General features: G+C 39.9%; 2 protein-coding genes across 2 annotated transcripts; one reads left to right on the top strand and one right to left on the bottom strand.

Moving 5' to 3' along the window:
• The first annotated feature begins 875 nt into the window (after positions 1-875).
• Positions 876-26824, top strand: pwp1 (PWP1 homolog, endonuclein). The gene is made up of 15 exons (XM_042334836.1): positions 876-1025; positions 2205-2263; positions 2454-2626; positions 2858-2943; positions 3889-3985; positions 4953-5063; positions 5656-5783; positions 6694-6770; positions 7610-7706; positions 21632-21693; positions 22642-22753; positions 23378-23468; positions 24662-24783; positions 25450-25555; positions 26194-26824. Exons 1-15 carry the CDS (start codon positions 960-962, stop codon positions 26304-26306), a joined length of 1500 nt encoding a protein of 499 aa, XP_042190770.1. The 5' UTR covers positions 876-959; the 3' UTR covers positions 26307-26824.
• c1qtnf13 (C1q and TNF related 13) lies at positions 11109-12104 on the bottom strand. Its single transcript, XM_042334837.1, has one exon. The coding sequence runs from the start codon at positions 12069-12071 to the stop codon at positions 11109-11111; it is 963 nt and encodes a 320-aa protein (XP_042190771.1). The 5' UTR covers positions 12072-12104.
• Positions 26825-27826: the final 1002 nt, after the last annotated feature.

The raw sequence follows: 27826 nt of genomic DNA, 5'->3' as shown, positions 1-27826 counted from the left end.
AATAATAAAAATTGGTCACTTCAATCCACGACCGTTTGTGGGACGCTGCTGTGCGCCATTGGCTGCCGCGTTTCGCCCACAAAATATCCAGTCAATTCACTTGACGGCATATTCCGTGAAGCCCTTTGAGACGTCTCGAATGTCAAACTCAACGATCATTAATATTATCAAAATTCATATTATAATGAATATCACGATGATGATGATGATGGTGATGATGATGATGATGATGATGGTGATGGTGACGATACCGTAAAGTGAATTGACCGTGTACTTCGTGGGCGAAAACTTGACGGAAGGGTAACGTGAAGAAGTTCTGTAGCGAACCCATAAGAATATAAAGTGAGACCTTAAATCCACTGTAACACAGTGCGAGACTGTGAGCCACAGTGACATGTGGTCCATTGTCACACTGCAGTCACGTGTGGTCCATGTGGTCCATTGTTACACTGCAGTCACGTGTGGTCCATATGGTCCATTGTTACACTGCAGTCACGTGTGGTCCATTGTTACACTGCAGTCACGTGTGGTCCATGTGGTCCATTGTCACACTGCAGTCACGTGCGGTCCACGTGACCCCGCCTGCTCTGAGCCACGTGTTATTCCATACAGATGACAAGCCAAGGACCCCCCCCACCCGGATTTAGGTGCCCAGCAAACGCCTGATATATCTGAGCAGAATTTTTAAAATTATTATCCTTATTATTATTACTATTGGCGTTGTTGTTGCCGCATTCGCAACAGGGGGCCGAGGCGAACGACGGAAACAAAACACAAAAGAAAAAAAGTGGGCTGGAGGGAGGTGGGGGGGGGGAGTGTGCGCGGCTCGGAGGCGGGCACTGAGCGGGGCGACTAAAGCCGCTCGATCTCAGGAGCCGCGCGGTAAGCGAGGACCCGCACAGCCTCAGCCCCGAGTGCGCGAGACGGAGACCCCGCGGCGCGCGGCCCTGGTGCTGAGGATGAGCAGTCAGATCACCTGTGTGGCCTGGGTGGCTCGGGGAGCGGCCAGAGAGCTGCCAGAGAAGGTGAGGGGGGGGAGGGAGAGGGAGGGAGGGGGGAGGGAGAGAGGGGGGGGAGGGATAATAATAATAGGGGGTCAGGGATGGGGGAGGGGGTGAGGAATGGGGGAGGGGTTCAGGGATGGGGGAGGGGGTGAGGGGGGGGGGTGAGAGAGGGATGGGGGAGGGGGTCATCAGCATTGCTCAGGTCAGCTGTCGGGCTCCTGACCCTCGTCAGTCTGTGTGCAGTTTGTGCTCAATAGTGTAGTAATAATAATAATAATCTGCATTTGATAAACGCCACAAAATACACAGAGCAGTATATTCAGTGAAGTGCTTTGAGATGTTTCACCGGCGCTATAAGGATTATTATTATTATCACGTTGTTGAAACGTCTCAAAGCGCTTCACGGAATAGACTGCAAAGTGAATTGACTGTATATTTTGTGGGCGAAACCCGGCAGCCGATTGCGTACAGCAGCGTCCCCACAAACAGGCGCGTGGTTTGAAGTGACCCAATTTATTATTGTTTCTTTTTCTTGAGGGATTATTATCAGGCTGTGTGTGTGGAGTAAGGAAACTTGCCCAAGGTTTCGCCCTGTCCGGGAATCGAACCCAGGTCGCTCGCTTGCGAGGCGAGTGCTCTAACCACTGAGCAACAGGACTCCATTGGGGTCACCTGCCATCACAGGACACGGCGCAGAAATAAGTGCCGTAAAATGCAAAATTATATTTCACCTGAACCCAACTGGACTTTTCAGATTTCCTTCTCGCTGGTCTCAGCCATCCATGAACTTCAACTTATCTGAAACTCTGTTGCCTACATCCTCGTCGCACCAAATCCTGCACGTTCATTACCCCAGCCCTTACCAGGCTCTGCTGCCTCCTAGCAGATAGATTTCAGGGTTGTCACTCTGACCTATAAATCCCTTCACACACCAGCATTGTCTCATCTCTCAGGTCTCCAACTGTACTCCTCCGTTCACCTCTCCACCCAACTTACTGAGCATCACCCACCTACTGACAGACGGAGTAGACATTTATAGATTGAAAACACCAAACATACTGTACTGTGAATTGCTGAACGTTAGACTCAGATGAAATTTGGGAGTGTCTTAATTTTAAAAGTTGCATTGGTATTGAATTGAGACTGAAAGAGATCCTCAGTGAGTTTTACGATCATAAGCAGATTTATTCTTCATTTTAGGTCAAAATTAACAAGGAGGAGCTGCAACATTTGATCAACAGTACAAAAGAGGCGATTGAGTAAGTTTTTGCTTATTTCCCTTCACTGCTGTAAAAAGTTCCTTTGCTAAAATATTGAAAGAAATAAATTGAACGCAGTTTATTTGCTAAGATTTTGGATCTGGTAGCTTAGGAGTTGCAGAACAATAGCCTTGTTCAATAGGAGGTGCGCACAGTAGACAATTAATGTATAATGAACATTACTTTTTAGAGATCAGGAGGATGAAGAGGAGCTCGGAGCTGATGGTGAGGAGGCAATGGAACATGTACATGATCCTGACTCCGAGTCAAAGCACAAAGAAGCAGAAGAGGAGAATAGCAATGAACAGCAAGATGACAATGATTTAGCAGATTATGATCTGGAAAACTATGATGAGGAAGAAGGTGAGAGCAACTGTTATCTTTTAAGGAATCTTCATGTGTAGGTGAAATACATGGAATTCTCAGTTTAGTTTGGATACTCTTAAACATGGTGATGGGTTTCTGCATGTGTCAGACAGCCGGCTGACCAAAAACAAACAGATCATTTTGTACATTCTGCTAATCTGTGCCAACTTCAGGCCTGTCATTTTATCTTTGAGAAATATTGTTTAAATACTATTTTTTTCTGTGTAGGTGGTATCAACCTTGGTGACTCCTTGGGAGGACTCGCAGTCTACGCTAGTAATGAGGATGATCCTTACGTCACTCTAAAAAATACAGTGAGTTTTTACTGTTTCAGTAAATTCTACACTGTTGTAGCTTGTGTATTTAAGCAGATTGGCTACTATTTTTGTGTTGATTGTTTCAAATTGTGTTCTTGGTAATAATAATAATAATCCTTGCATTTGATATAGCGCTTTTCACGTCGGGAGGACGTCCCAAAGCGCTTCACAGAACACACTGTATGGAGTCCTGTAGCTCAGTGGGCGAACGCGGCAGCCAATTGAGCACTGCTTTGTCCCACAAGCAGTCGTAGATTGAAAATGACCAATTTAGTATTGTTTTGAGTTCAGGAGGGATTATTATTAGGCACTGTGTGGAGTAAGGAAACTTGCCCAAGGTTTCGCCCTCTGCCTGGAATTGAACTCAGGTCTCTCACCTGCAAAGCGAGCGCTCTAACCACTGAGCTACAGGACTCCACAATGAGAGCGATTGGGTGAGAAAGAGAGGACGAGAGCGTGAGAGATGGTGTGCGTGTGTGTGTGTGTGTACGTGACAGGCTGCGTGTGAGAAATAGAGTGTGTGTGAGAGTGTGAGCGTGTGTGTGAGAGTGTGAGTGTGTGAGAGAGAGTGTGAGCGTGTGTGAGAGAGAGAGAGAGAGAGAGGGAGGGAGGGATAGGAATTGGGGTGTAATGCCTCTCAAACTCCAACGCTGTCACACAGCTTCAGTGCAGTAAATCCGCGCCCACACGTACACACGTCCGCGCCCGTAGTGTCAGATCCAGGCTGTGCTGGGGGGGGTTTGTGGGCGTGGTGGGGGGGGGGGGGGGGGGGGGGGGGGGTTGAGGTTAGGGCGCAGTGGGGGGCTTCTCCTGGTGAGAGGTGATGTTAAAATAATTTACATACTTTCGGTATTTGGTGCTTTAATGTACTGATAGCCTCTCAAATTCTAAATTGCAGTGTGACACTGTGGGAGATGTAAACTGAGCCCTTTTTTGTTGCAGGACCAGTACGAAGATGAAGATTTCCAAATCAAATCCACTGACAATCTGATCGTAGTAGGCAGGGCAGATAAAGATTGCTGCAGCTTGGAAATACATGGTGAGATTTGCATGGTATTCACAGTCAAGTGCTTCCTAAATATTTTATTATATTATAGAGTTATGATAATTACTATAATAACAAGAAACAGTAATCCTTGCATTTGGTTTCAGTTCAGGAGGACATCTTAAAGTGCTTCACGGGATCTACTGTAAAGAATAGCGACTATTTTTGTATGCAAATGGGTAGGCAATTTGCACCCAGCAATCTTCCAGGTTATGTTGTCGGAACAACCATTGTAAAAGTTTCATCGTTGCCTTTGTTTCATTGCATCTTTTGGTCATTGTGCCTCTGATTAGGGTAACTTAGAGTTGCCAGTATTAGAATAAGTGAGGTTGCCTGTAAGCATTGATGTACGTACCCGTTGCCAGAAGCTACTAAAGTTTTCTTTTTTAAAAAGCTGCCAGTACACAGGACACCAATGTCTCTAGCTTGGGAAGCTCTGATAGGACAGGTTTGTTTGGTGGAAAGTTGTTGTCGTTGAAACTAGTGAGCGGTCGGGTGTATGTGGATCTGCTTTTGTGTGGTGTGTGTGTGTGTGTGGGTATGTGACACACCATATTGAAATTGTTATACAAGGAGATGTAATGAGAATTATATACTTGACAAGACAGAATGTGGAGTGTAATGATAACATTTGAATTTGCCGCAGAGTGAAAGAATACAATTAAATATAATTACTTCAACTACATTGCCACGTAACACTAAGAAGTTGAAGTAGATTTAAAGTACATTTAACTGTATTCTGCACTTCTGTACATTAGTCAGTACAGGGGAATAAGAAGTCAAACACATTCAAGGAGAGGAGATGCACGGGGAAAATGGAGGAGAAAAATTAGTAGACAGATGCTTCAGAATTGCTATATAACAGCGTCAGAATGGACTGGAACAATTTTGGTTACAGTGAGTCAAATTTCCCAATGATGACATTCATGTTTTGACATGTACCCAATTTTTGTGTTTGCAGTTCATAATCGGGAGGAACAGTCTCTCTACATACATCATGATATTATCTTGCCTGCATATCCGCTGTGTATCGAATGGCTAAACTTTGATCCAAACCCAGAAAAATCAACAGGTAATAGTGGCACTGCACGTCATTGTGAGACTGGGAACCAGAAACTGATGCATTTGCCAAAGGGAAGAAAATTAGAAATGTAATGGACGTGCTAAAAAACAAACTATCTTGTTAAAACAAAGCCAGGCGTTGCCGGTTCTGTATCTTGATGCCTCATTGATAGATGTGTAATGAATAGCAGTAATACAAGACATTTATATAGCATCTTTCACATTGGGAGAACGTCTCAAAGCACTTAAATAACAAACAGGATTACATTAATCTGTTGGTAGCATTTGTATTTAGGCAGTGAGTGAACCTAGCAGAACAGCACTAGATAAACCAGAAGAAATTCTTTTCAAATCTTTTTCCCTTTGTTTATTTTGCTTGATTTACAGTATTTCCATTTCTTTTGCGCTTCCTTTATAATGTAGAAAATCGCCCAAACAAAGTTTCAGGTTATATAACGTTGACCTGTCTGACAGGCAGCTGACTGTTTCTGTGTATGTAGAGAATTACGACTTTCTGCGTGTGTAGGGAATTATGACTTTCTGTATGTCCAGAATTATGACTGTGTGTGTGTACAGAATTATGACTGTTTCTGTGTGTGTAGGGAATTATGCTGCAGTTGGCAACATGACGCCAGTGATTGATGTGTGGGACCTGGATATGGTTGATTGTCTTGAACCTGTCTTCAGCCTGGGGTATAAAAAAGCAAAAAGAAAGAAGAAAGGAAAGAAGGTAAACTGTTTGATTTTATCACATTGCATTACTTACTGGAGTTACATTACTTATGTGGAGTCCTGTAGCTCAGTGGTTAGAGCACTCGCCTTGCAAGCGAGACACCTGGGTTCAATTCCTGGCGGGGCGAAACCTTGGGCAAGTTTCCTTACTCCACACAGCTAATAATAATCCCTCCAAAAACAAAAATAATAATGAATTGGTCATTTCAATCCACGACTGTTTGTGGGACACTGCTGTGCGCAATTGGCTGCCGCGTTTCGCCCACAATATACGATCAATTCACTTTACAGTATATTCTGTGAAGCGCTTTAAGAAGTTGAGAAGACGTGAAAAGCACTATATCAAATGCAAGAATTATTATTAATGTATTACTCCCAGGTGCTCCTGTGGTACACACATTTACAACAGAAGGCTTTAAGACTTTCTTGACTTTATAAGAGCTATATCAAATGCAAGGATTATTACGATCTAAGTTTTCTGTCCAGTGGAAGTTGCTTGCAATATGCATTTCGCAAGATCCCAATATTGGTTTGGATGAAGAAAGCCCTTCGAGTGATCTGATCTCATCCTTCCAGAACACTCACCCTACCATTTACTCTGCAGCTGATCCCAGATCCGGATCTGCTCACCACAATCCTAGCCTCTTTCTCCCCCGTCAATAGCTCATCCAATAGCTCATCCAATTTTGGGTGATCTAAGCGTGGTGAGAATGGCTATTGTAACCACACATATAAACCAGCTCTGTTTTTACTAACAATCCATGTACAGAAGCAAATACAAATCAAATGCAGGATGGCATAATGATTGTGGAGATAATTGCGGATTAGGTGGCAATACAAACCGGCAACCAGTTATGTGGGAAAAAGTGAGATCGAGAAGCCTTTCTATTGTGAGCTAATTCTTACAGAACGAAGGAGAGACTAAAGAAGGAACAGAGGGACACACTGATGCTGTTCTGGACCTTTCGTGGAACCGACACATCAGGTATCGATACTTTCTGTCATCTTTTATTTCCAGGATTGGAAAAATATCTCTGTAAAGATGTTTTGATTGAAAAGGTGATGTAAATCAAATGTAGAAATTGAATAAATTTGTATCTCTTCCCTCGTGCACCTTCCTGCTCCAGTCATGGCATCTGAGCTAGCTCCCACTGAAACTCTGTCACTTTACCATGCTGATAATAATAACCCCTGCATTTTATATAGCGCCTTGTCATGTTGTTGAGAGGTCTCAAAGTGCTTCGCAGAATGTATTCTCTGTATCTTGTGGGTGAAACTTTCACCTCCAGACTTGATGTTTCAAATGCTCTCCTTGCCTTAATGGTTGAGCCTTCAGCCGTTATGTCTAAAACCCCCTTATTCAACCCCAATGTCTTGCTCCTTCTCTGTGTCTTACCGCCCTTATCATCTGACATCATCTCAAGATGTTTCTCTACAAGAAGGAGACACTATAATAACATTGTTGTAATCTTACCATATGCCAGATGGTGGCGCGGTTGCACTTCTGTTTGCTTACTTGTAGCATTTGATGTTTGACAATTAAAAGGGAGTAATTTAGAATTGTTTTACATAATCTAATGAGTAAGATAATGGTCAATACAATAATTCAATGCCGCATTGCCATGTTTACAACTGTGTACCTTTTGAGCTTTTTGAGCACGTTTTGAACTTTATGTTAGTAAGGCACTGTTGGAGTGCACAGGTAATAATAATAATACAAAAAATCCTTGCATTTGATACAGAGCCTTATCACGTCGTCAAGATGTCTCAAAGTGCTTCACAGAATATTTTGTAAAAGTGTAGTGACTGTGTATTTTGTGGCAGGAACGTCCTGGCGAGTGCTTCAGCTGATAAGACGGTGATTCTCTGGGATATGGCGCAGAAAAAACCTGCAGCTACTCTCTCGATGCATACAGACAAGGTAAGCTGCAGCATAAGCTTCAATGATCACTTCACTGGCATTTTAGATGTTACAAGGTAGATTTGAAGGGGCAATGGGTATACGTGCTTCCAAGTTTTATGTGTAGATACTAATTGGATTCCAACCCTAATTTTGCCAATGGACACCTGCAGTGGCAAATACACAAACTAGTGAATACTTTGGTTTTCTAACAGCCAACAAAGACCACAGTTGGTATTGCTCTATGCCAGATTTTGCATTTACTTATATTAGTAAAGCTTGAAGCATTCAATTATTTTAATCACCAACCACTACAGTACAAAGGCAGGGGACAGTTCTAATGACTGGTACATAATTACATTTGCTGCACTGCCTTTCATCTCATAGAAATCCCTCCTTTGTATTTTAAAAAAGCCTTCCATCTAATTCCTGTTGATTATCATACAGTTTATTAAAACACGTGCTAGTATTATCCAATTATTTGTATGTATGATTTTAATAAATTTATGAATACAGTATATCATTTAGTATACCACAAAAAATTCCTTACTGCTTGGCGCTCTATATAGAAACACTTTGACATTAAAGAAGATTCTTTAATGGTCTTGGCTGCCAGAGGAATTCCACCCATTTACATTGCAGGGCACATTCCACAGCCACAGTGGCAACATACAACAACTGCACAACAAATGCAACCTTTTTTATTGCCTCTCAATTATTTCTCTTCTCCCCCGCCTCCCCTCCCCCTCCCCCAATCGTACTGAAGGCTTTAATGCCTTTTCCCTTATGTGGGGATGTGGTTCCACTGGAGCCAGAAATCCAAGTGATCAGAAACAGAAAACCCAACTCTCCAGGGACCGTTCGCTTTTCATTGAGTTTTCAATTTCTCTTCCCTCCAACCAGACTATTCAAGTTGTACTTGCGTAGTTCAATTGTATTCACTAATGTAGAGGGTCATGTAAGTTGATGTTTTTTGTATAGTTGTTGCAGAAAATTGCAGAACATTCCACACATTGCTTCCTCAAAGACATTTTTGTGTTTTTTGGGTTGTTATAAAACAGCGTTTCCAATTTATCTGACATCAACACATCTTCGGGTGACATACGAAATGATGTATTTTCAGAACAAAACATCTTTACTCTCTGAAGTAATAGCTGCACAGTTTACTTAAGTTCAAACAGCTGAAATTCAATGGACTCTACATTACGTCCCTAATATCATCCCAATTCAATTAAAATCCTCATTCTAACTTTCATCACTTTGAGACTAGATTTCTACAGTGCTCTCCTAGCCTCCTTAATTGTTGGGTCCTATGTAAGTTGGATGCAGTTACAGTTCAAAATGTCTAAGCATGTCGGAAGCAGTTTCATTAAGATTGTTGGTTCCTTTGAAAAATGTTCCATTTGTGAGCAGATTTGAATTTGCTTAGTGTCATACTTATAGTCTCTCCTTAGTCCCTTATTTAGAAAAAAAACACTGACAAAAATGTATTAGTTGTAATACATTTATCATTTTGTGAAGATTTTATTCAAAAAGAAATATACACATGTCTGGATACACAGTTAACATGTTGAAATCCAACAAATACAAAGAGTATCACACCATTAATAATCCAGTAATCTAATTAGCACTTCTTACAAAACTACAGTCCATATGTTCATTTTTCTTCCTGTTGTATAATTTTTGATGATAAATTGACCTTTGCTTCCAGAAAAATACTAAACATATTTTCCCTTGAGTAGGTTAAATTGATGAGGTAATTGGCATTTAGTCACCCTGTTTGTTGTAAATGACTGGCGGTCAAATTACATTCAAAATCTTAAAACGACTTTTTGGAAGGTGAATGTATAAAGCTTTACTGAGGCCTGAATCTAGTGGTGGATTGATGAGAATGAAAAGCTTCTGAGATAATAAAGATATGGAAAGCAGCTAAGTCCAGCTATTTCTTGTTTGTGTCTGAAACTGGGATGGTTCTCATCATTAGAAACTTGTTTAGTCTAAGTAGGAACCCGATTGTTGAATCGCTTTCCAGGGGTAATAATCCCTCCAAAAAAATAATAATCAATCCACCACTGTTTGTGGGGGACACTGCTGTGGGCAATTGGCTCTTGTGTTTCGCCCACAAAATAGGTAGTCCCTCAACTTTACCGTATATTCTGTGAACCGCTTTGATACTTGATACTTGATACAGCGCCTTGGGACGTCCTCCTGACGTGAAAGGCGCTTTATAAATGGAATCTTGTTGTTGTTGTTGTCTTGTTGTTAAGGAACGTAATATGGTGCTATATCAAATGCAAGTATTATTATTGTTATTATAAGTCACTTCCTTTGTTTGGGCTATTCCATGTTACTAACGATTGCTCAAATAAAATATTTTAAAATACAACTGTTTTCCCAATATGTTTTTAATTTAGTACTACTGCAAAGTTTGGCTTTTTGCATTAAATAGAGGAAAATGTACTGAAGGAGTTTCAAGAAAACAGCTGCCTGATGCAGGATCATTGAGACGCTGACAGTTAATTGAATCTGTGGCAGTGCTGTGTAACCACTGCAAAATGCGAGAAGCCATTTTTTAAAAAACATTGTGCACATTATATCTTCAAAGCTGTGCAAAAAGCAGTGTGTTTCAGTGACTGCTGCCTTTGATCTTCATCCGTCACTCCCCAAAAATAAGAATGTCACCAAATCCAATAAATTGCATAGCAACCTGGAAAGATATTGTGCTAACTGCTATGATTTTGACTTTTGAATATTTTACTTGCAGAGATGGAACATGACATTTGTCTGCATTGTTTACCAGTGGGGTGAACAATGTGGATCATCAGTAGTTGTGTGTCGTACAATTGCAAAGTATGATAGTTTGAGTGCATGATATTTTAAAACAAACCGATCACAGAGCAGATGCTTTTTAACTACAGTAATTAATGTTTTAATGGCTCAGGAACGTTGCAGCTTAAAAATCCACATATCCTCTTGTTGCAAATAAACAGAATGACCTGTGGTGCTCAGTATCAGCATTGTTGTCTGACTGGTAGGAGTGTATACTTGTGTAATACTACAGTATGGCATTTTTGGTTAAAAGTAAAAAGTTATTTCTGCTCTATTAATGTTTCAGGAATAACCACGGGATAATACAAGAAACTGCAGTAGCGAATTCAGATACAAACAGTTAGAAATGCTAAGTTAAACAAACTAGGGAATAGATTTTCTTTCTCTCTTATGGTTAAAACTTTACAAAATATGGAGAAAAATGCTTTTGTAAATCACAGTAGAAGTTAGATAAGTAGATCTGAACTGTAGGTTTGTGAGAACCCTTTCACATGGCAGTATCTACGTCCACTCCACATTGTTTAGATAAGCTGTTTGTAATTGAAGCAGCGATTTATTTGGTCCACATCCGTCATTCTGAACAAGGATAACTGTTTAACATTGTCTGCCTGACAAAGATCTGTAATCGTTTAGAAAGTTAGCATCAAGATAGATGAGGAACCCTGTAAATGTAATGTACTTGCCATTGTTGCTGTACAGAGCAAAGCGCTCATGCTGCTGGCTGTACAACCACACTGTGTCTCCCTCTTTAAGAGATAACATTAGACTTTGGCTTTGCATCTCCCTCTGGCGAGAGTCGTCTTCGTCAAAAATCATAGCCTGAACCTCACTGTGGTTCTTCATTAACTTAACAGAAATGGCTCTAAATGGATATTTTCCTACATTGAATGAAAAATAGTAGGCCCCTGGGATTCGGCAGGTGAAAAAACCCGTTGACTTATTAAAACGGTTGCCAATGTTGATGTATTCAATGTCAAATGTCATTGCTTTGTGTTCAAGATCTCTCGCGTTCTCCCCAATAAGCGACTTAGTTCGGGCTACAGAAAAGGCTGAACGAAGATCATCGGTTGAATGAGGTGGTGTCACACAGTTGGGTGATGACCTGTTGACTTTTGATTTAGTGGTGGAATAGGTACAATCAGAGGCATGCCAGCTTGAATGCAGACTGTTAGGCAGCCAGTTGGGAGGTATTTCTGGATATATCAAGTACCCAGTAAAGGTTGTATATGGACCCATATTGCTATACAGGGCATATTTTGAGCTCCCGTGCAAATGAAGCCAGACCGTATCGGCTGCTTTCAATTGCAGCATAATGCTTTGGCTCTGCACTTTCCGATTCTTCTGCCGATGCTCATCATATGCTATTGCCTGAACCTCATGCCCGGTTTTCATTAACATAACTGACAGCATCTTCCTTGGATATTTTCCAACCGTGAAGGCAAAATAATACGCCCCGGGGATTCTGCAGGAAAACCTTCCCGTGCCGGAGTTGAAGTCATTCCCAATATTAACCAAGACCTTGTCGAATGTAACGGCTTTCTGAAGCCCTCCCATCATGCTGCTCGTTCTAGCAGCTGAGAATGCAGATTGATAATTGAGATGGAAATCCATTGCGATCGGTGCTGCTGTAATTGACTGGGGGCAAAGACAGCATGTCAGCCCTGTCAGCAAGAGGAACCCACCATAGGCCATTTCGCTCTGGAAAAAAAAAGAAATATTTTAATTAAGTAGAGGTTTAATTACACGATAGAATTTTGACCCAATATGTTTGCGTGGTTTAATAAGCTTCAAGAGAAATGGGCAGCAAATCTTAAACAACAACAACAATAAAATTACATTTGTATAGCGCCTTTCACGTCGGGAGGACGTCCCATAACTGAACAAAGCCAATAAAACCAGAATGATTGCTCCTGATCATTTTCCCTGCCACTAGCTGTGCGGCTGTTTGGGGCTGAGGTTCATTACATGGAAGAATTTGAACTCTCTTCTTGCTTTGAATATGAATAATTGTTCGTCATGATTGCTGAGCATGTTGGAGTTGCTGATTTGCTAAACACAGTGTTGTGAAGCAGCTTTCTGGGCTCTGAGCCACTTCCTATTCCCCCCAATTGAACATGGGGCAGCACGGAATATTTTTTTAAAAAAGCCCCAGATTTTCCCAAGAATATAACTGAAAATTAATAATATACTGTAGAATTAAGCATCGTTAAGTGTTGCTGCGGCCTTGATATTTTTGTGCAATTCCCCGTCCTCCCCATCCCCGGAGTATATAGAGGTCTTGACTGTCTTGTGACACTGACTGTCGTAGTCCATCTGTCACATGGTGCACAGAGCAAAAACCTGTCACTCGATACTATTCCTGTGAAAGGAGATCCAAACCAAATGGTGTCACAGACAATTGGATATTGTGTTAAAACACTAACATAATCACTGGAATAGCTTTAAGAACCGCTCGTACGTTTATTCTTGCTGTGATGTTCAGTGCACCCTTTGTATTAAGGCTTGGTAATGCACTTTGTACTAATTACTACATTCATATTTTTAAAAACACTGAATTATCTTTCTCACAATGAAGGAGTGGAGGGGAAGGAAAGGGACAGAAAAATCCTTCTTGGCTTCTATTGCCTCTGTGGCTAGAGCATAATTTATTGTCAGCAAGAGTAGGATGTAGAAATGTCCTTCAGGTGCAGCACAATCCATTCGTATGGTAATAATAATAATAATAATAATAATCCTTGCATTTGATATAGCGCTTTTCACGTCGGGAGGACGTCCCAAAGCGCTTCACAGAACACACTGTAAAGTGAATTGACTGTATATTTGTGGGCGAACGCGGCAGCCAATTGCGCACAGCAATTGGTAGTGGCTTGGCAGTGGCATTTCAACTATGCAGCACAGACCTAATGAACATTATTAAATTGTAGACATGAAATTCTTCTGTCAGACACCTGACTTAGAAAACTATTTTAGTTGCTTGTAAGCTTCATTCACTGCTGTTCTTTCCCGGCGCACATTTCAGAGAAACTCAATACTTCGCAGTGAAGTGCTTTTGAAAAAGAAGTCAATTCAGTACTGAGGTTTCAAGGCCCCGGATAAAGCTTTAGTTTAATTCTCACGGCAACGCATATTTTCAACTTTCTGATTCACTTTACAGTTCATAATATGCCATGCAAATCACAGACTCCTTGTATCAAAGTAACAGTCACCCATTTTAGGACACATACCATATCTAATATTCTTACTTCATGAAGCAGAGCTATCACAAGAACAGGTTCTGATTTAACTTCATTCCAAGATCAGTTTATGGATTTGTGCTTTTCTGTTTTCAGTATTTTTCTTAAATGTCTACCCTAAAAGTATCAAATGAACTAAGGACAGATTTTTAAAATACATATATGCAACAATATTTGCCCAAATGCAATGACTACCCCAGTTTATTCTACTTGAACTATTTTCCACTACTTTCAGAGCATGTTTTTGTTGCTCTGACACTGAAGAACACATTAATGTCCTGGTCTCACTAAAACCTTAAACATTCACATGATAAAAGTCCTAAACTTGACAAGTAAACAATCAATTAATTGGAAATTGTACATTCATTGTTAAAACAAAAGGAAATGTACTCACAGGAATAATTAGTAGATTTTTGAGAACATTCCTTGAAGTTGTAGGGAAAATACTGAATAATTAAAATGTAGGCTAGTCGTATTTAAGCTGCAGGGTGTGTGTACAAGGTCAGTGCAATTAGTACGTACATTCATAATGCTGCTCTGTGCTCGGCTGTTCTCTGTGCACTCGTTAATATATAAGCGTTTTGTTCAACTCTGGTTTGCCGGAGAATAAAAGGTGCTGTGTAGCATTAAGAATGGGGATCGACAAACTAAACTAACAAAGTGTTCGACTTTCAGTCTGTACATCAACCACACATTCCAGTAGCTTTTTATTACGGGCTGGTTTGTAAATTTATAGAATTTTGTATAAAACTTATATGAAGTCTATCAAGAAAAATGCTATTTTTAATGTAAGTTTTAGAATCTAGCCATTTGAACATGAATTGGACGTAATCTTGTTTGCTTTTCCTTTTGTTTCAGTGAATTACTATATCAGGATTGAAATCTAGTAATGTGACACTGTCGTTACATCTGGGTACATTTACTGAACATATTTTGGCTGTTGTATTTGCCTCAGAATACCAATACCTGTAGTTCACAGTAAATCCTGAGAAGTTCTTTTGAGACGTCCTTTTGACGTGAAAGACACTATATTAAAAGTCAGGGTTATTATTATTTTGCCGTTGTGCAGTTATGGCTCTCTTCACGATGTAAACGAACAAATGATCAGTTTAGACCGTTTTTTTTTAAAAGAAGTCCCGAGTTTAAAGATTGTTACAACTAAACTTCTGATTAAACAGTTAGGAAGCAGTCTTGTAGCCCAGCTGTTAAGTGTTACATTCACAGTGAGTTAGCGGCGGCATGAGTTTGTGAGTTTTCATCTCGTGTTGCAAGGTTTTATCAGTAGATCAGAAGTGACATTGGTCACGGTTTAACGGTCTGAAGAAGCCGTGACTTCGACTGGCTGAAGGATATGTCGTGCAGGCCACAAAAATCTACTGAGTGGATGGGAAATCAATTGGGGAATGCCAGTTGTATATCCTGTAAGCTAAATCTGTTGGCATATTAACGCTTTGTTTGATTAATGAATTTGAGCGAGCTACACTGTGAATATTTTGCAGCAAATTTTTTGTTTGAAATGGGCTCACGTGAGCAAGTGTATTCTTTTTGCTGCTTCAGCAAAATGAATAAGATTGATTATTCAAGATGTGAGGAAATCGCAAGTTTTGTGATGTCAAACATAATGAAGCAGATGAAAGGCCATTGAGCAGACTCTAGCTCTCTGCCTCTAATGCTATTGTCTTCTTCTCTTTCTTGCTAATGGGAAAACACAAAAAGATTAACTATTGCTTCCTTTCTTCCATTGAACCGGAACAATGGCTGTTTTTAAATGGGCCTCAATTGTTTTTATATTATTTTGCGAATGGCTTTTAACTCTGAATTCAGCTGGAGATCAGGATCACAAGAATTAGTTAAGATAACCCGCAATAGATTGATGCTAACTTTGCAAACACTAGTATGCCTGAAAAGTCATCTGCTTCACTGAAAGAAACTAGTATTTATTTCGCTTACTGTGGAGCTAATGAGAACCTTTTGCACCAGCACAATTCAAGCAGTGAAGTTGCAAATTCAAAATTCCCCTCTATGCCCACCAACTTTAGTGGTTTTAAAAATATACTCAGTATTAAGCAGTTTAATGCAGATGTATTGTACAGCATTCAGATACACAACTGAATAAAATTGGTGCTGCAATTGACTCTTGTTTTTTAACCTGTAAAGGGTTTTGCAGTAAAAAGATGCATCAAATTTCCTTGTTGCTTTGCAAAAAGGGTTGGTTGGGTGCCATTCCAGACTTGCTGTGGGGGTAAGGAGTTGATTGAACACTTGGGAAAGGACAATTTCAGGATTTGCAGAAGCGTTTTTTTTGGATGTAGGTCAGGAGCTGTGAATAATTTGTTTGAGGATTGGTTGATTTGTTTCAGAGAGTGTCATATGACCAAAGCCCCAATGGCACCCAAGATTAAAGAATGCAGAGATTAAATTAAAGCAGGTGACAAACCAGCTAAGCAATTATTCGCTGAGTATCAGACTCAGAAAGTTAGGTCGCTGTGAACTGTGAGGAAACAATAAAGTATTGTTATTTTCCCCCAACTTGACAGCAGGGCAACATTTCCTTGCACCTTACTTCAGGAAGGACATTAAGGCACTGGAAAGGGTGCAGAGGAAATTCACGAGAATGATACCAGGAATGGGGAACCTTAGCTATGAGGACAGGCTGGAGAAGTTAGGACTTTTCCCATTAGAGCAGCGAAGGTTACGCAGGGACCTGATAGAGGTCTTCAAGATCATGAAAGGTTTCGACAGGCGAGATAGGGAAAAGCTGTTTCCGCTGTAGGTGTGATTAAGATATCTACCAAAAGAAGCAGAGGGGAGGTTAGAAGAAATCTTTTCACTCAGCGAGTCGTCCGAATTTGGAATGATCCGCCTGAAAGGGCAGTGAAGTCCGATTCGATAACAGCTTTTAAGAGAGAACTGGATAGATATCTGGAGAAGACGGATTTGCAGGGTTATGGGGAGAAAGCTGGTGATTGGGGTTAGTGAAAGTGACGCTGTGTCAAAGAGCCGGCACAGACTCGATGGGCCGAATGGCCTCCTTCTGTGCCGTAACATTCTATGAATGTACGAAAAAAATATACTGTAAAGTGAATTGATTGTATATTTATGGGCGAAACGCGGCAGTCAATTGCGCACAGCAGTGTCTTACAAACCGTCGTGGATTTTTTTTTGAAGGGATTATTACACCCAGAAAAGCGATCCGTATATGCATTAGCTGTAAATGATTTGTCGGCCATTTGAAGATTCCACCAACGATCCTTTATCATGCTGTACTGTGATTCACTCAATTCTGGTATTTTCTTTAACTCATTAATTTTGTTGCAACATCAATGCATCATTCTGGACTGCTTGTGCTACAGTCTAATTCTACGGGTTACAAACATCTTTCCACTTGTAAAACCACTGTTTATGTAGAATGAACATTTCAAAGCACTTTACAGAGAAACCTGAACAGGGAATAAAGGAGGGTGAATTTAAGGATGTTCAGCAAAGAATTTAAGGATGTTCAGCAAAGAATTTAAGGATGGTCAAAAAGATTTAAGAGTTAAAACCCACCAATAGACTGTAGGGAGTTGATATTCACAGTCATTGATTGAGACATTCCACGTACATCGTTAAAAATGGTATCGTTACCAGTGAGCACAAAAAAGCTCTGAAGTAATCTGATGTGCTGAAGTGTTTGTCAAACAGAACAATAAAAGGCTTTGATTCTCGTCACAAACTGATCGCGCTGTTTAATGGTGATGTCATGATGAAAATGGTGCAAAGTTGCTTCAGATGTTGCCTCTTTCACTCCCCGATGATCATGATCGTGTCCTTTTAAGCATTAAATCAATACATCTGTGCCCTTCCACAATACTTGGCAGGATATGATATGCCTGCAATAAGACGCCAGCAAGACTTTAGCTCTGTTTTTAGAATAACTGCTTCTCATATTTTACATATTTTATTACCTCTGCCTTTGATATTGACACACTGGGGAAATGTTTCTGAAACAGCGCAGCAAAAATGAACCACAAATTACAATTTTAAACATCGGTGCCAAGAATTCCTTATTCACAAGAAAACGAATCCTCGGAATCCCTAAAAACAATTAGTGAAGTTTTTTTATCTGCAGGGTTGATCACACTTTGCTTTACTGTATCTACCCGACGCCTATCTGTTGAAGAGTGACCTTATCTGGATGACAGATAACACTTCTTTCATTCAGCCTTGTATTTGTTTGTAAATGGCAACTGTAATTGTGTCGTTAAGATTGCAAGATTAAAGGCTTTGCATAGAGTGTTAGAATCTCCTAGATGCTATAAATGATAGTGTACCATTAACAACCATATAAGTGCTGCCCCATTCCAATGTTTTCTGGTTGATTATTACTGGGGCATCAAAACATTCCAGGGACATACTCCATTGAGTAATAAGTCCAATAGAAGCAACGTATATTGTTCATTGAATAATGATGTTGATCTGTCAATTGTAGATTTCAAAGATTTTATTCCTTGGCCAAAAATTTCATATTATGTTTATAAAATCTTTGTATCTGCTTTTATCAATGGCGTAGCGGGCAAAAGGAGTTTCCCACATTTGGAGGTTTTGATGTGAACGGCACCTAGATACAAAATGTTCCCAGCAAATATTAGTTCATCCTCCAGTTCTTTGTCTAAAATGTTCCTTCCTCCCCAAATTATATCTGGGTCAGCGGTTGGGCAATTGTCTGACATTTGGCCAACGAGTTTCTTGTCAAGGGATATATGCTCATCTGCAGCTCACACAATTTTCGTGTACAAAAATCTGTAAACAGCACATACTCCCAAGTCTATTTGAGGAAATGAGGCTGGAGAGGGTAAAAAATCATTTGTCCTTTTTAAGTTTGATGCTCGTGTTACCTACAGATGCATCTCAGGTTTAGGACAGATTGTGATTAGAGGCCAAGTAAAGTATGCAGATCATAAATGCAAATTACAGTTGTACTTCTGCACTCCTATACTTTGAAAGAGATCGAACATAAAACGATACTGGTAGTTTGAACGTTTGAGTGAAATGTTTTCAAACAAAATGATAAAAATAGCTGGACTGAAAACCAGCCAGAAACACATTACTTAATGTATGAAGTTATCTAAGGTGTTTGTTGTATAGTTAATAATTTGCCTGGTTTATCTGTTCCTGCGAACGTTTAGTGAACAGGCATAATATGAGTGTGAGGACAATTGATTTTTTTGTACTTATTTTGTAATCATCTGTCATTCATCAATAGCCAGATGCTAAGCCTTGCAACGATAGTAAAGAGATGACCAGCAACCAACATGAAAGGCGCTATGCAAATGGAATTTTGTGTTGTTTAAAAATTCAGTGACCAGGAATATATTTTGTTTAGTTATATATGAAAGGTTTAAATCAGCATTTCCAACAAAATTTTTGTTTCACAATGATTCACCTTAATTTCCAATGTTCCGTGTAATTTTCCTATTGAGATATCTAGAGAGGTTTTTCCCCAGTAAAATGAACATTGGAAAGTACAAGGCAGGAATAGGCCACTTAGGTCCATTTGGCTGCTTCCAAAGTTTAAGAAAAACCTGCCGAGCATATAACAGGGAGCAACAATCTTCTGCAATCTTCTAATCCGCATTCCTTAGAGCGGCGCTAAACTGCCCTTTATTTATTAACTGAGCCATTGATGGAGCTCATATTGTGGATGTAGTATAGTGAGATTTAATCCCCTCAGTCACTTATTGCTGAACATATGATTAGCAATGGTAAGGTTACACGAGAGTATCGATAGCATTTTAAGCAGAATGAGAATTGATAAATCTTTATGGTCTAGCTCTAATCCGTATCTTCTGTAAAATTACAACAGAAATAGTGGCAGCAAACATTTGCTGTTTGACTATTTCCTTCGCAAAATCACAAACTCATGTTTCCTATGGGTGTAGTTGCCTAGTGAAATCTTTGATCCCTGAATTATCACCGTGCTCGCTATCTATTTGCTTAGTTCTAGACAAAACATAGCACACAATGAACTTACCTGATTCATGTAAGAATTTCCAACGGTTGTGGTGGTCTGCAGGTTGTCACACAGCGTTCCAAAGTGTTGAGTCAAAAAGACAAACTTCAGCAGAATTCACAAGCTGTAGATCATTGATCAGCAAGTCAGCTTTACCTTTTCTTGAATGGAAATATCAGGAACTTAAACAGTAGAAAAGTGATGGATCTTTTGAAGGGAGAATGGGAGGTGTCTCTAATGGTGATGATAAGATAGTGGCCAGTTATTGGTGGTTTCCAAGTTAACTCTTGCAAAACAGAATTTATTTTTTGTGTCAACTTGTTCACTGAGGTAATCTAATGCGACAGTCAGTGGCACCAACTTGAGACAGATAATACATTCTGCTGTGAAAATAAACTGAAGTACGGAAGTCATTTTACTTAAGGAATGAAGACAAAATAGCCATTTCAGAGACTTAATGAGTGAGTTTTCATCAATCTGCTTTGTGTTTGGAATTGGTGTGGATGTGTTTTCCAGTGGCCTGTCAATAATGTTAAAATGTTCCATGGATGGAAAAATTCATGATGTAATTAAAGGTGGCACTGGTTACAATTTCTGTGAATTGGATTGTCATTGTCAGTCTCTGTGTTTTTTTGAGCGAGAAGTTTATTTAAAAACTTATCTTCTCGGAATGATGAGCACTTTCCGAATGTTATGTGCCAATAAATTCTGTTATATTAAATGATCGTGTTGACTTTTCAAACCACACTTCCATTTTCTGTCATAATGCCTACCCACATTATTTTATTTGAAATCCAATTCATTCAACATGATTCATATCTCGTCCGTGACAATACTATCCAAATAGATTTCATGCTTTTCTTTCAGAAATGCATCTGCTGCTCTCAAAGGTTGTATTTAGAAGATACTGAATAAGCCATCTTTAAATTAGAACAGAATTCTTCATTTTATAATTGATCTGCAAACAATGTTTCAGGGAAAAGTCATGGGAACCCTGGTCCTTTCAAAGAGATAGTTGGGAAGAAACTTGGGAGACTATGTGAGGTTAGTTTTTGTGGTTTTGCTCCTTACCTGCCATATTGTATAGACATTCAAGTTGTTGTTGTGGTTGCTTTTTTTAAAAAAAATACAAACTGAAAGGGAATCTCTGAAGAGATCTCCATCACCTTGGTCACTGTCAGAGAAAATGAGTGTATTCCACCTCCAAAGCCATATAGCATTCCTCCACTGTGTAGAGCAGAAGACACAAATGGTTCTACCACATTGCAGTAACATTTCCTTTGACAGTTTTACTAATCGGATATCTGTGCATCAACGTGCTGCAAACTGAAAATTACATTTGCCATCAGATAGCTCATTGCTTTCATGATGTAATTCAGCATGAGTGAGTGAATGTCATTCAGGTACCTGAGTGGGTGACAGAGACAGCCTGATACCAGTGAGGCAGGAGTTTTTTTTTCACTGTTTGCTAGAAGTTTTGACACGTTGTCACACCTGATGTTGTCCTCACCTTTCCATTCGCACCCACACTTTTCAACAACAATCATTGGAGCAACTGCAATTGTGAGCAGGAACCTGTGCTTCCACTCAATAGGTCACAGACCAAGTCTAACCCCAGCACTGGTCTTTAAGCTGAGATCAACTAACGTAACATTACATTGATCCCTGATTAATAACAGTCTGGTGGGTGCACTGCATTTCAATTTCAGCTGGAATCCATCGTTCCTATCGGGACAGTTATTGTCTCCAACATTCGCATGAAATCACCTTAATGAAGTCTGACATCAATTTCTTTCAGGTGCCTGGGATCTGTTGACTGCCTCTTCTCTTGTACGTTCTTTTGATGTCCTGCGGATATTTTGTTCCTCATTGATTCTTTTTTTTCTTTTCAGGTACAAGCTCTCCAATGGCACCCATTTGAGGCACAGACACTCATTTCTGGATCATTTGACAAGTGAGCTACAGTTAACAAATCGAGGGAGGGAGTGGGGGTGGGGGGTCAGGGGGAAGAGAAAAATAAAATCCCTTTCCTGTACTACTTCCTCTCAGGAATGCAGACTACCTGCTCTGTGGGCTTTGAAACTACCTCACATAGTCTCCCAAGTTTCTCCCCAGCTATTATTTGGCCACGAGAGACCACAGATTTACTCCTCACGTTCTAATGGATGTTGTAGCAGCATGAGATGACTTTAAAAGGACAGTGATTATCAGAGTGTTAGCCCTAGGATGCAAAGATTTGAACTAATTGTGTTAGACAATTTATAGATCTCTTGTAATCTTGTGGAAATGCTCCAGCAACCTCAACTCAGAAGTGATGGTCACTCTGCATTCAAACTTCCTGAGGGATAAAGTTCCAGGCAAAACCAGTGTGTGAAGGTATTGCGTGAGATGTCATCACTAGAAAAGTCTGCAGGGGCTTTAGGTTGGTGGAGAGTATTGAGATGACACATCTGTTCAGTGCTGAAAAAGCATATGGTCTCATCCTGTTCTCTATTGTGTATGAACTTGGGCTGCACTCAGATCAGGAGGAATTTTATTTCCTATTCTTTCCTTGGCTCTGTTTACCTAGTAGTAAGTAAGAACCCGATTGTTAGACGATCGGCGATCGCTTTTCCGGGAATAATAATTCCTTCAAAAAAAAAAAAATTGGTTACTCAATTCACAACTTTTTAGGAGACACTACTATGTGCAATTGGCTGTCACGTTTCACCCACAAAATACAGTCAATTCACTTTACAGTATATCCTGTCAAGCGCTTTGAGACATCTCAAAGTTGTAATAAGGTGCTATATCAAATGCAAGGATTATTATAACTAGGGGTCACCTGTGATAGTGCTTTAGTAAAATAATTTTTTCATATCATTACATTGACTACCTGTTGTACGAATCCTGTTGACTGCAGGTCAGTGATATTATACGATTGTCGGAATCCAAAGGACAACCATCGCACCTGGCGGTTCAGTGGGGAGGTCGAGAGAGTGATCTGGAACCATTTCTCACCCACTTATTTCTTGGTGAGGGTTTTCTGATTGTACCGTCCGATCCTCTTGACAATAAATTAGTGTATTTTAATGAGTACTCCTTTTCTCGAACATAAAAGCAATTGTTGGAAGAAAGTGATTAAGCCTAAAATACTCTCACTGATTTGAACGAGATTGTTTTGCATGTGAGCAGGAAAATTAATTTACAGAGTTTGTAACTGGAAACCCTAGAAGGGAGTAAACACAAAGCATGGAATGTAAAAGGCTATTTGGTACTTCTGCCAACTAACTTCCACAAGCCATGTACACATCTTACCCTCTCAAAAATTTTACCCCAACTATTTCATTTCCTAAGGAAAATCGCTGCTTAAATTCTGCCTGATAAATGTAACCTTGATAAAAAATTATGCTTCCCCACATTCCCATTAGGGTTATTTGATTGTCTCGGTCTAAATTGCACTCCTCACTCCCTTCCCCAGTTCGGAGTGGAATGGTGCGGTTAAGTTTACACTAAGACAATCGACCTTCATTGAAAGAGGCGATCAGCTCAAAGCCTGAACTGCTTGTGATAACCCTCGCGACCTTGCAAGAAATGTTAATCTTTAGACCTAGCATTGCAGTGCAGCAGTTTTATTCTGTATTTATTTGCTGTTGCAGGCATGCACAGAGGATGGTTTTGTATACTACCTGGATGCTCGGGCGGATAAACCAGTTTTCACATTGAAAGCTCATGATGGGGAAGTAACAGGTAAGTAATTGCCTTAATTGTGGGGGTAATAAATTCTGGTACTACTTACAAAGACTCTTTGTTAAAGTACAATTTAATTATCAAACCCTGTGCAGTCTTGTTTTTCTCACAGGAATTCTCAACGAACGTTAATGAAAATTCCTCTTAATCAAGTGTTACCTTTGTTAATTAATGTGCTATATCTTCACAGTTTTAGATCAATTTCAATTGAATAAATTAAAAATAAAAAAGATGCCTTTCTTGACTGGTTAATATATGTCTAAATGTCATGAGGCAGAATGGTGCTGTGTTTTTTGCTCTGCCCGTTTCCACCGTTCATCAGGCTCTGGCCTGCTCCATGTCTCCCGTCCGACCCGCCCTACCATCAGTGGCCGGGGTTTCAGCCTCTCTGCCCCCACACTTTGGAACTCCATCCCACGGTCCCTTCGCCTCACTTCCTCCCTTGCCTCCTTCCCCTTGTCTCAAGACCCTTCTCATCGATCGTTCCTTTGGTCTCCCTCCCACCTCTCTGCCTTCCCTCACCCCTACCCCACCCCTCCCCCATGCTCGGGCCCTGACACCTGACTCTTCAGCACTTTGGGACGTCCTCCTGACGTGAAAGGTGCTCTATAAGTGTAATATTATTGTTGTTGTTTTGGGGTCAATTGGGTGTCTGACACATATGCAAATCAACACTATGCTTGCGTGTCCAAACCAGACTGAGCACCATTTATGCACTTACACATGGAAATTCCCGTGCTTTGTTTCGGTTGAACAGAAAGGCTTTTGAAGTGTAAATTATTCAGGGATCAAACATGGCCTTGTCCAGTTTGCTCTTATATAAAGCAGGCTTAGTTTTACACTCTCTTGAGGGAATTTGTATTATTATCTGTATTGTACCTTTTTGTAAAGTTTAAAATTAACATATTTCTTGAGAGCAGTCAAATTTATTCTCTCTGTATCTAGTTTGGATTTTGTTCTAATAATAATAATACTTGCATTTGATATAGCACCTTATCACGTCATTGAGACGCCTCAAGGTTCTTCACAGAATATATCTTTAAGTGGATTGACTGTATTTTGTGGGCAAAACACATGTAACTGTTATGGACCATTATGTTATTTGTATGTACTGTTCCCTTACTAGTTCTCTCAATGAATGATGTTGAATACTTAACTATTTGAATATTTAAATTAAAAAATACTTTGTGCAGGATTGGAACTCAGCAGCCAGATAAAAGGTTGCCTTGTGACATCGTCTTCTGATAAACATGTGAAGATCTGGGATATTTTGGGGAACAAGCCTAGTCTGGTGCACTCCAGGGATATGAAAATGGTAAGTTACAGTGAGGTAAACACTCATATATTTTATTTGCAAAATAAGTCAAATAGAAGAGTAGAAATACGCCAGTTGGCATCAGAATGAGAAAATTAGGCTAACATTTTAACACTGATGGAAGATCAGTGGGGGGCTCATAATCCTGAAGTTACAGCTAAGACGCTGTTTAAAAATGAATTCACACAAGTGTTTGTCAGAATATGGAATAAACTGTCCTCGAAAGCCATACCTGCTGAAAACGTTGAGGTGTTTAAAGGGAACATAAGAGATATTTTAGAATTAAGGAGATGGATAAAAGTAAGTAGAGAGGAATTAGATAGAGCTGCCATTAGCTGATAAAATAAGCAGGTTCAATGGGATAAATGGCCTACTCCTGTGCCTGTTTGAATCCAAGTAAAATAAAAATCTGCTTTATATTTTGAGAAACTAAGCGTAAAGCGGAGTCCCTTATTAACATTTTGCATCTAACGAGGCCATGATATGGACAGCACGGTGACTTGAATGGTAGTGACAAGCCAGGATTGAGTTATTAGGAGCTTACTGTAATATTTAACATTTGGGTTATCGCCTTTCACTTTGGGAGGACATCCCAAAGCATTTGACAGGGTGTACTGTAAAGTGCGGTGACTGTATTCACATCTTACTGTTTATCCCCCCCCGCAGGGTGTTGTGTTTTGTGCAGCTTCGTGTCCCGACTTGGCGTTTTCATACACTTTTGGAGGACAGAAGGGTGGAGTGCGACTGTGGGATATCAGTGATGTGGCTGCAGGTAATTATTCCACAGAGTTAGCTACCCAATGTACACACACTCTAAAGCTCAGGGTGTCTGCCAGACACCGGGTAACAAAAAAAAAAGCCCTGTCACAATGAAAACCCTCCTGTTTCATCTATTTGCCACTTGATTATTTTTAAAAATATATATATTCATAGTAATTAGATCATATGAGCAGTTGTAGTAGCAAATTTCAATGTCACTGTGGGGCATTATGGAATTAGTGTGTGGAAACTGCTACTAGTTTTGTGTTCCACGTAATGAGATTCGAGGAGCTACATACATTAAAAACAAAAACTGAGAAAGGGAAGCCTTATGTTATTCCAGTGTAATACCTGGTATGATACTACAGAAGAACCTTGTTATAACGCATATTTCTTACAACGCAATTGGGTTGTGGACGCTGACATTTCCGTACCTAAAAATCCAAATCCTGACATTGCACCATTCTAATAATAACCCTTACATTTGATACAGCGCCTCATCACGTCTTCAAGACGTCTTAAAGCGCTTCGCAGAAAATATTGTAAAGTGGATATCCCGTTCTTTAATTTTTATTTTGATTCAAATTGAGGCTTGAATAATTTGGCAAGCGCACAAAAACTTAACTGATTTTCTTTGGGATAATCTTGCAGTGAACACAGCATTTGGAAGCCGTGAAAAGCTACAGTTGACAACACCCTGGAGTTCATCATCAGTTACCGACAGCGCAACTAACATTGCTACAGAGAGTGTGATGGAGTCCTAGTCTGAGTATTCGACCCTTACAGAGACATCTTGCATAAGAACAATTCAGTAGATATTTATTTTGCACATCTTTTTAATTCGGGAAATGCAGTGGTGTTTTGCTGGACATTATCTCACAGTTGTGCCAAATTGCTGTTGGCCCGACAATGTTGATTATGTGTGGAAAAGAAGATAGACCAATGTAACGATTGAAATTTCTCACTTAAAAAGTTTTAGATTGTTGTCTTAAAATGAATCATCTGGTATCATCTGGTGTTCAATTATTTTAGTGGTTACTACACAAACTTGTTTAATGTTACAGAAAATCGACTTCCAAGACTGGAATGGAATACTGGTAACCCAAATTCTGCACAATCTTACATTTTAAGACAGTAATAGCTTAATAGTTGAGAAATTTCAGATCCTGGATTATCAGTTTTTATAAAAAAAANTTCCAGTGTGATAATTAAATATTCTAAACAATATTTTGCCTTATGTACAGTTATTGTGTTCAGTACAATAAAGATCACTGCAAAAGTACTTCCTTGCTGGATAGCTTATTTTGTGCAGTTTTGCGTCTTAGCAGTCTATGGATCGTTAAAGAAAAAATGTCATTTTCTTTGGCTTTTAAGAGTGGTTTCACTCATTCTCCTTAATTTCCTCACCAGGAAGTTTACGGAGATGCTGGGATCTGCTATCCACTTGCGTTTGTCGGAAATCGAATGTATAACGACAATAGTGACTTTTTTTCTCGGGCGAGGAAGAGAGGGGTTGGGGGGAACAGGTAAAGTTGGATCACTTTGGGGGTTCAGCTGACTCTATGGTGAGGTGCTTGGCAATGGAAAATCAGAATAGAGACAAGTCACTGTGGCTGTCTCAGAAGTCTGTTCCTGAGCCACAGACCAGCCAACCTAGTTCATTGGCAAAACTTGGAGGGCCATGTGTTCACCAGGGCAGACTGTCTGCACTCAGCTCCTGTTAAACCGACAAGCTAAAGCCCCAATGGGCAGGGATTAGGGTTGTTCCAGCGGAATAAGCTGTGGAATAGAATATTAAACAAGTGATACAACAATACTTCAAATGCTGAACATATTCACTAACAATCCAATGTGCAGATACCTCTAATTAACTATAACTGGCTCGTCCATTAAGAGAATCTGGTGAAACTGTCTGAAGTACAAAATCTCTATAATGAGCCTTACGCATAGTTTCCAAACAGGTGTTTAGCATAACACCAAACCGGGAAGAAAGTAACTGGTTCACAACTCATACAAATTTTTATTACCTTTTTTAAAATTGGACTTTTGAATCTACGGTATATTTGTAAGATGCTTCTGCACTTTTTATCTATTTTATAATTTATTTTCCACCAAGCTGATTTTGTTGACTTCTGTTCTGCCCACACATTCCCACCTGGATAGCAACCAAGAAGGAGAATGCAAATAGAGGACACTAATAGATTCGTTCTCCTTCCCATTTTACCGAGGCTAATTGCATCAATCAGGTGGCATCTATTAATGTGAGCGGTCGCTTAAATAAAGC

The sequence above is a fragment of the Callorhinchus milii genome, unplaced genomic scaffold, assembly GCF_018977255.1.
Source record: "Callorhinchus milii isolate IMCB2004 unplaced genomic scaffold, IMCB_Cmil_1.0 Scaffold5, whole genome shotgun sequence".
In the NCBI taxonomy this organism is placed as follows: domain Eukaryota; kingdom Metazoa; phylum Chordata; class Chondrichthyes; order Chimaeriformes; family Callorhinchidae; genus Callorhinchus; species Callorhinchus milii.
Note: the sequence above shows the minus strand (reverse complement) of the source record. Positions and strands in the feature narration are given on the sequence as shown.

What these genes read in the sequence shown, in the direction of transcription:
- c1qtnf13 (XM_042334837.1), bottom strand. Translation starts at nt 12,071, where the DNA reads ATGATGGGAGGGCTTCAGAAAGCCGTTACATTCGACAAGGTCTTGGTT.
- pwp1 (XM_042334836.1), top strand. Translation starts at nt 960, where the DNA reads ATGAGCAGTCAGATCACCTGTGTGGCCTGGGTGGCTCGGGGAGCGGCC. An exon ending in ATTTCTGGATCATTTGACAA is followed by an intron (nt 21,694 to 22,641) that starts GTGAGCTACAGT and finishes TGTTGACTGCAG; the next exon opens with GTCAGTGATATTATACGATT. An exon ending in TATCAGTGATGTGGCTGCAG is followed by an intron (nt 25,556 to 26,193) that starts GTAATTATTCCA and finishes ATAATCTTGCAG; the next exon opens with TGAACACAGCATTTGGAAGC.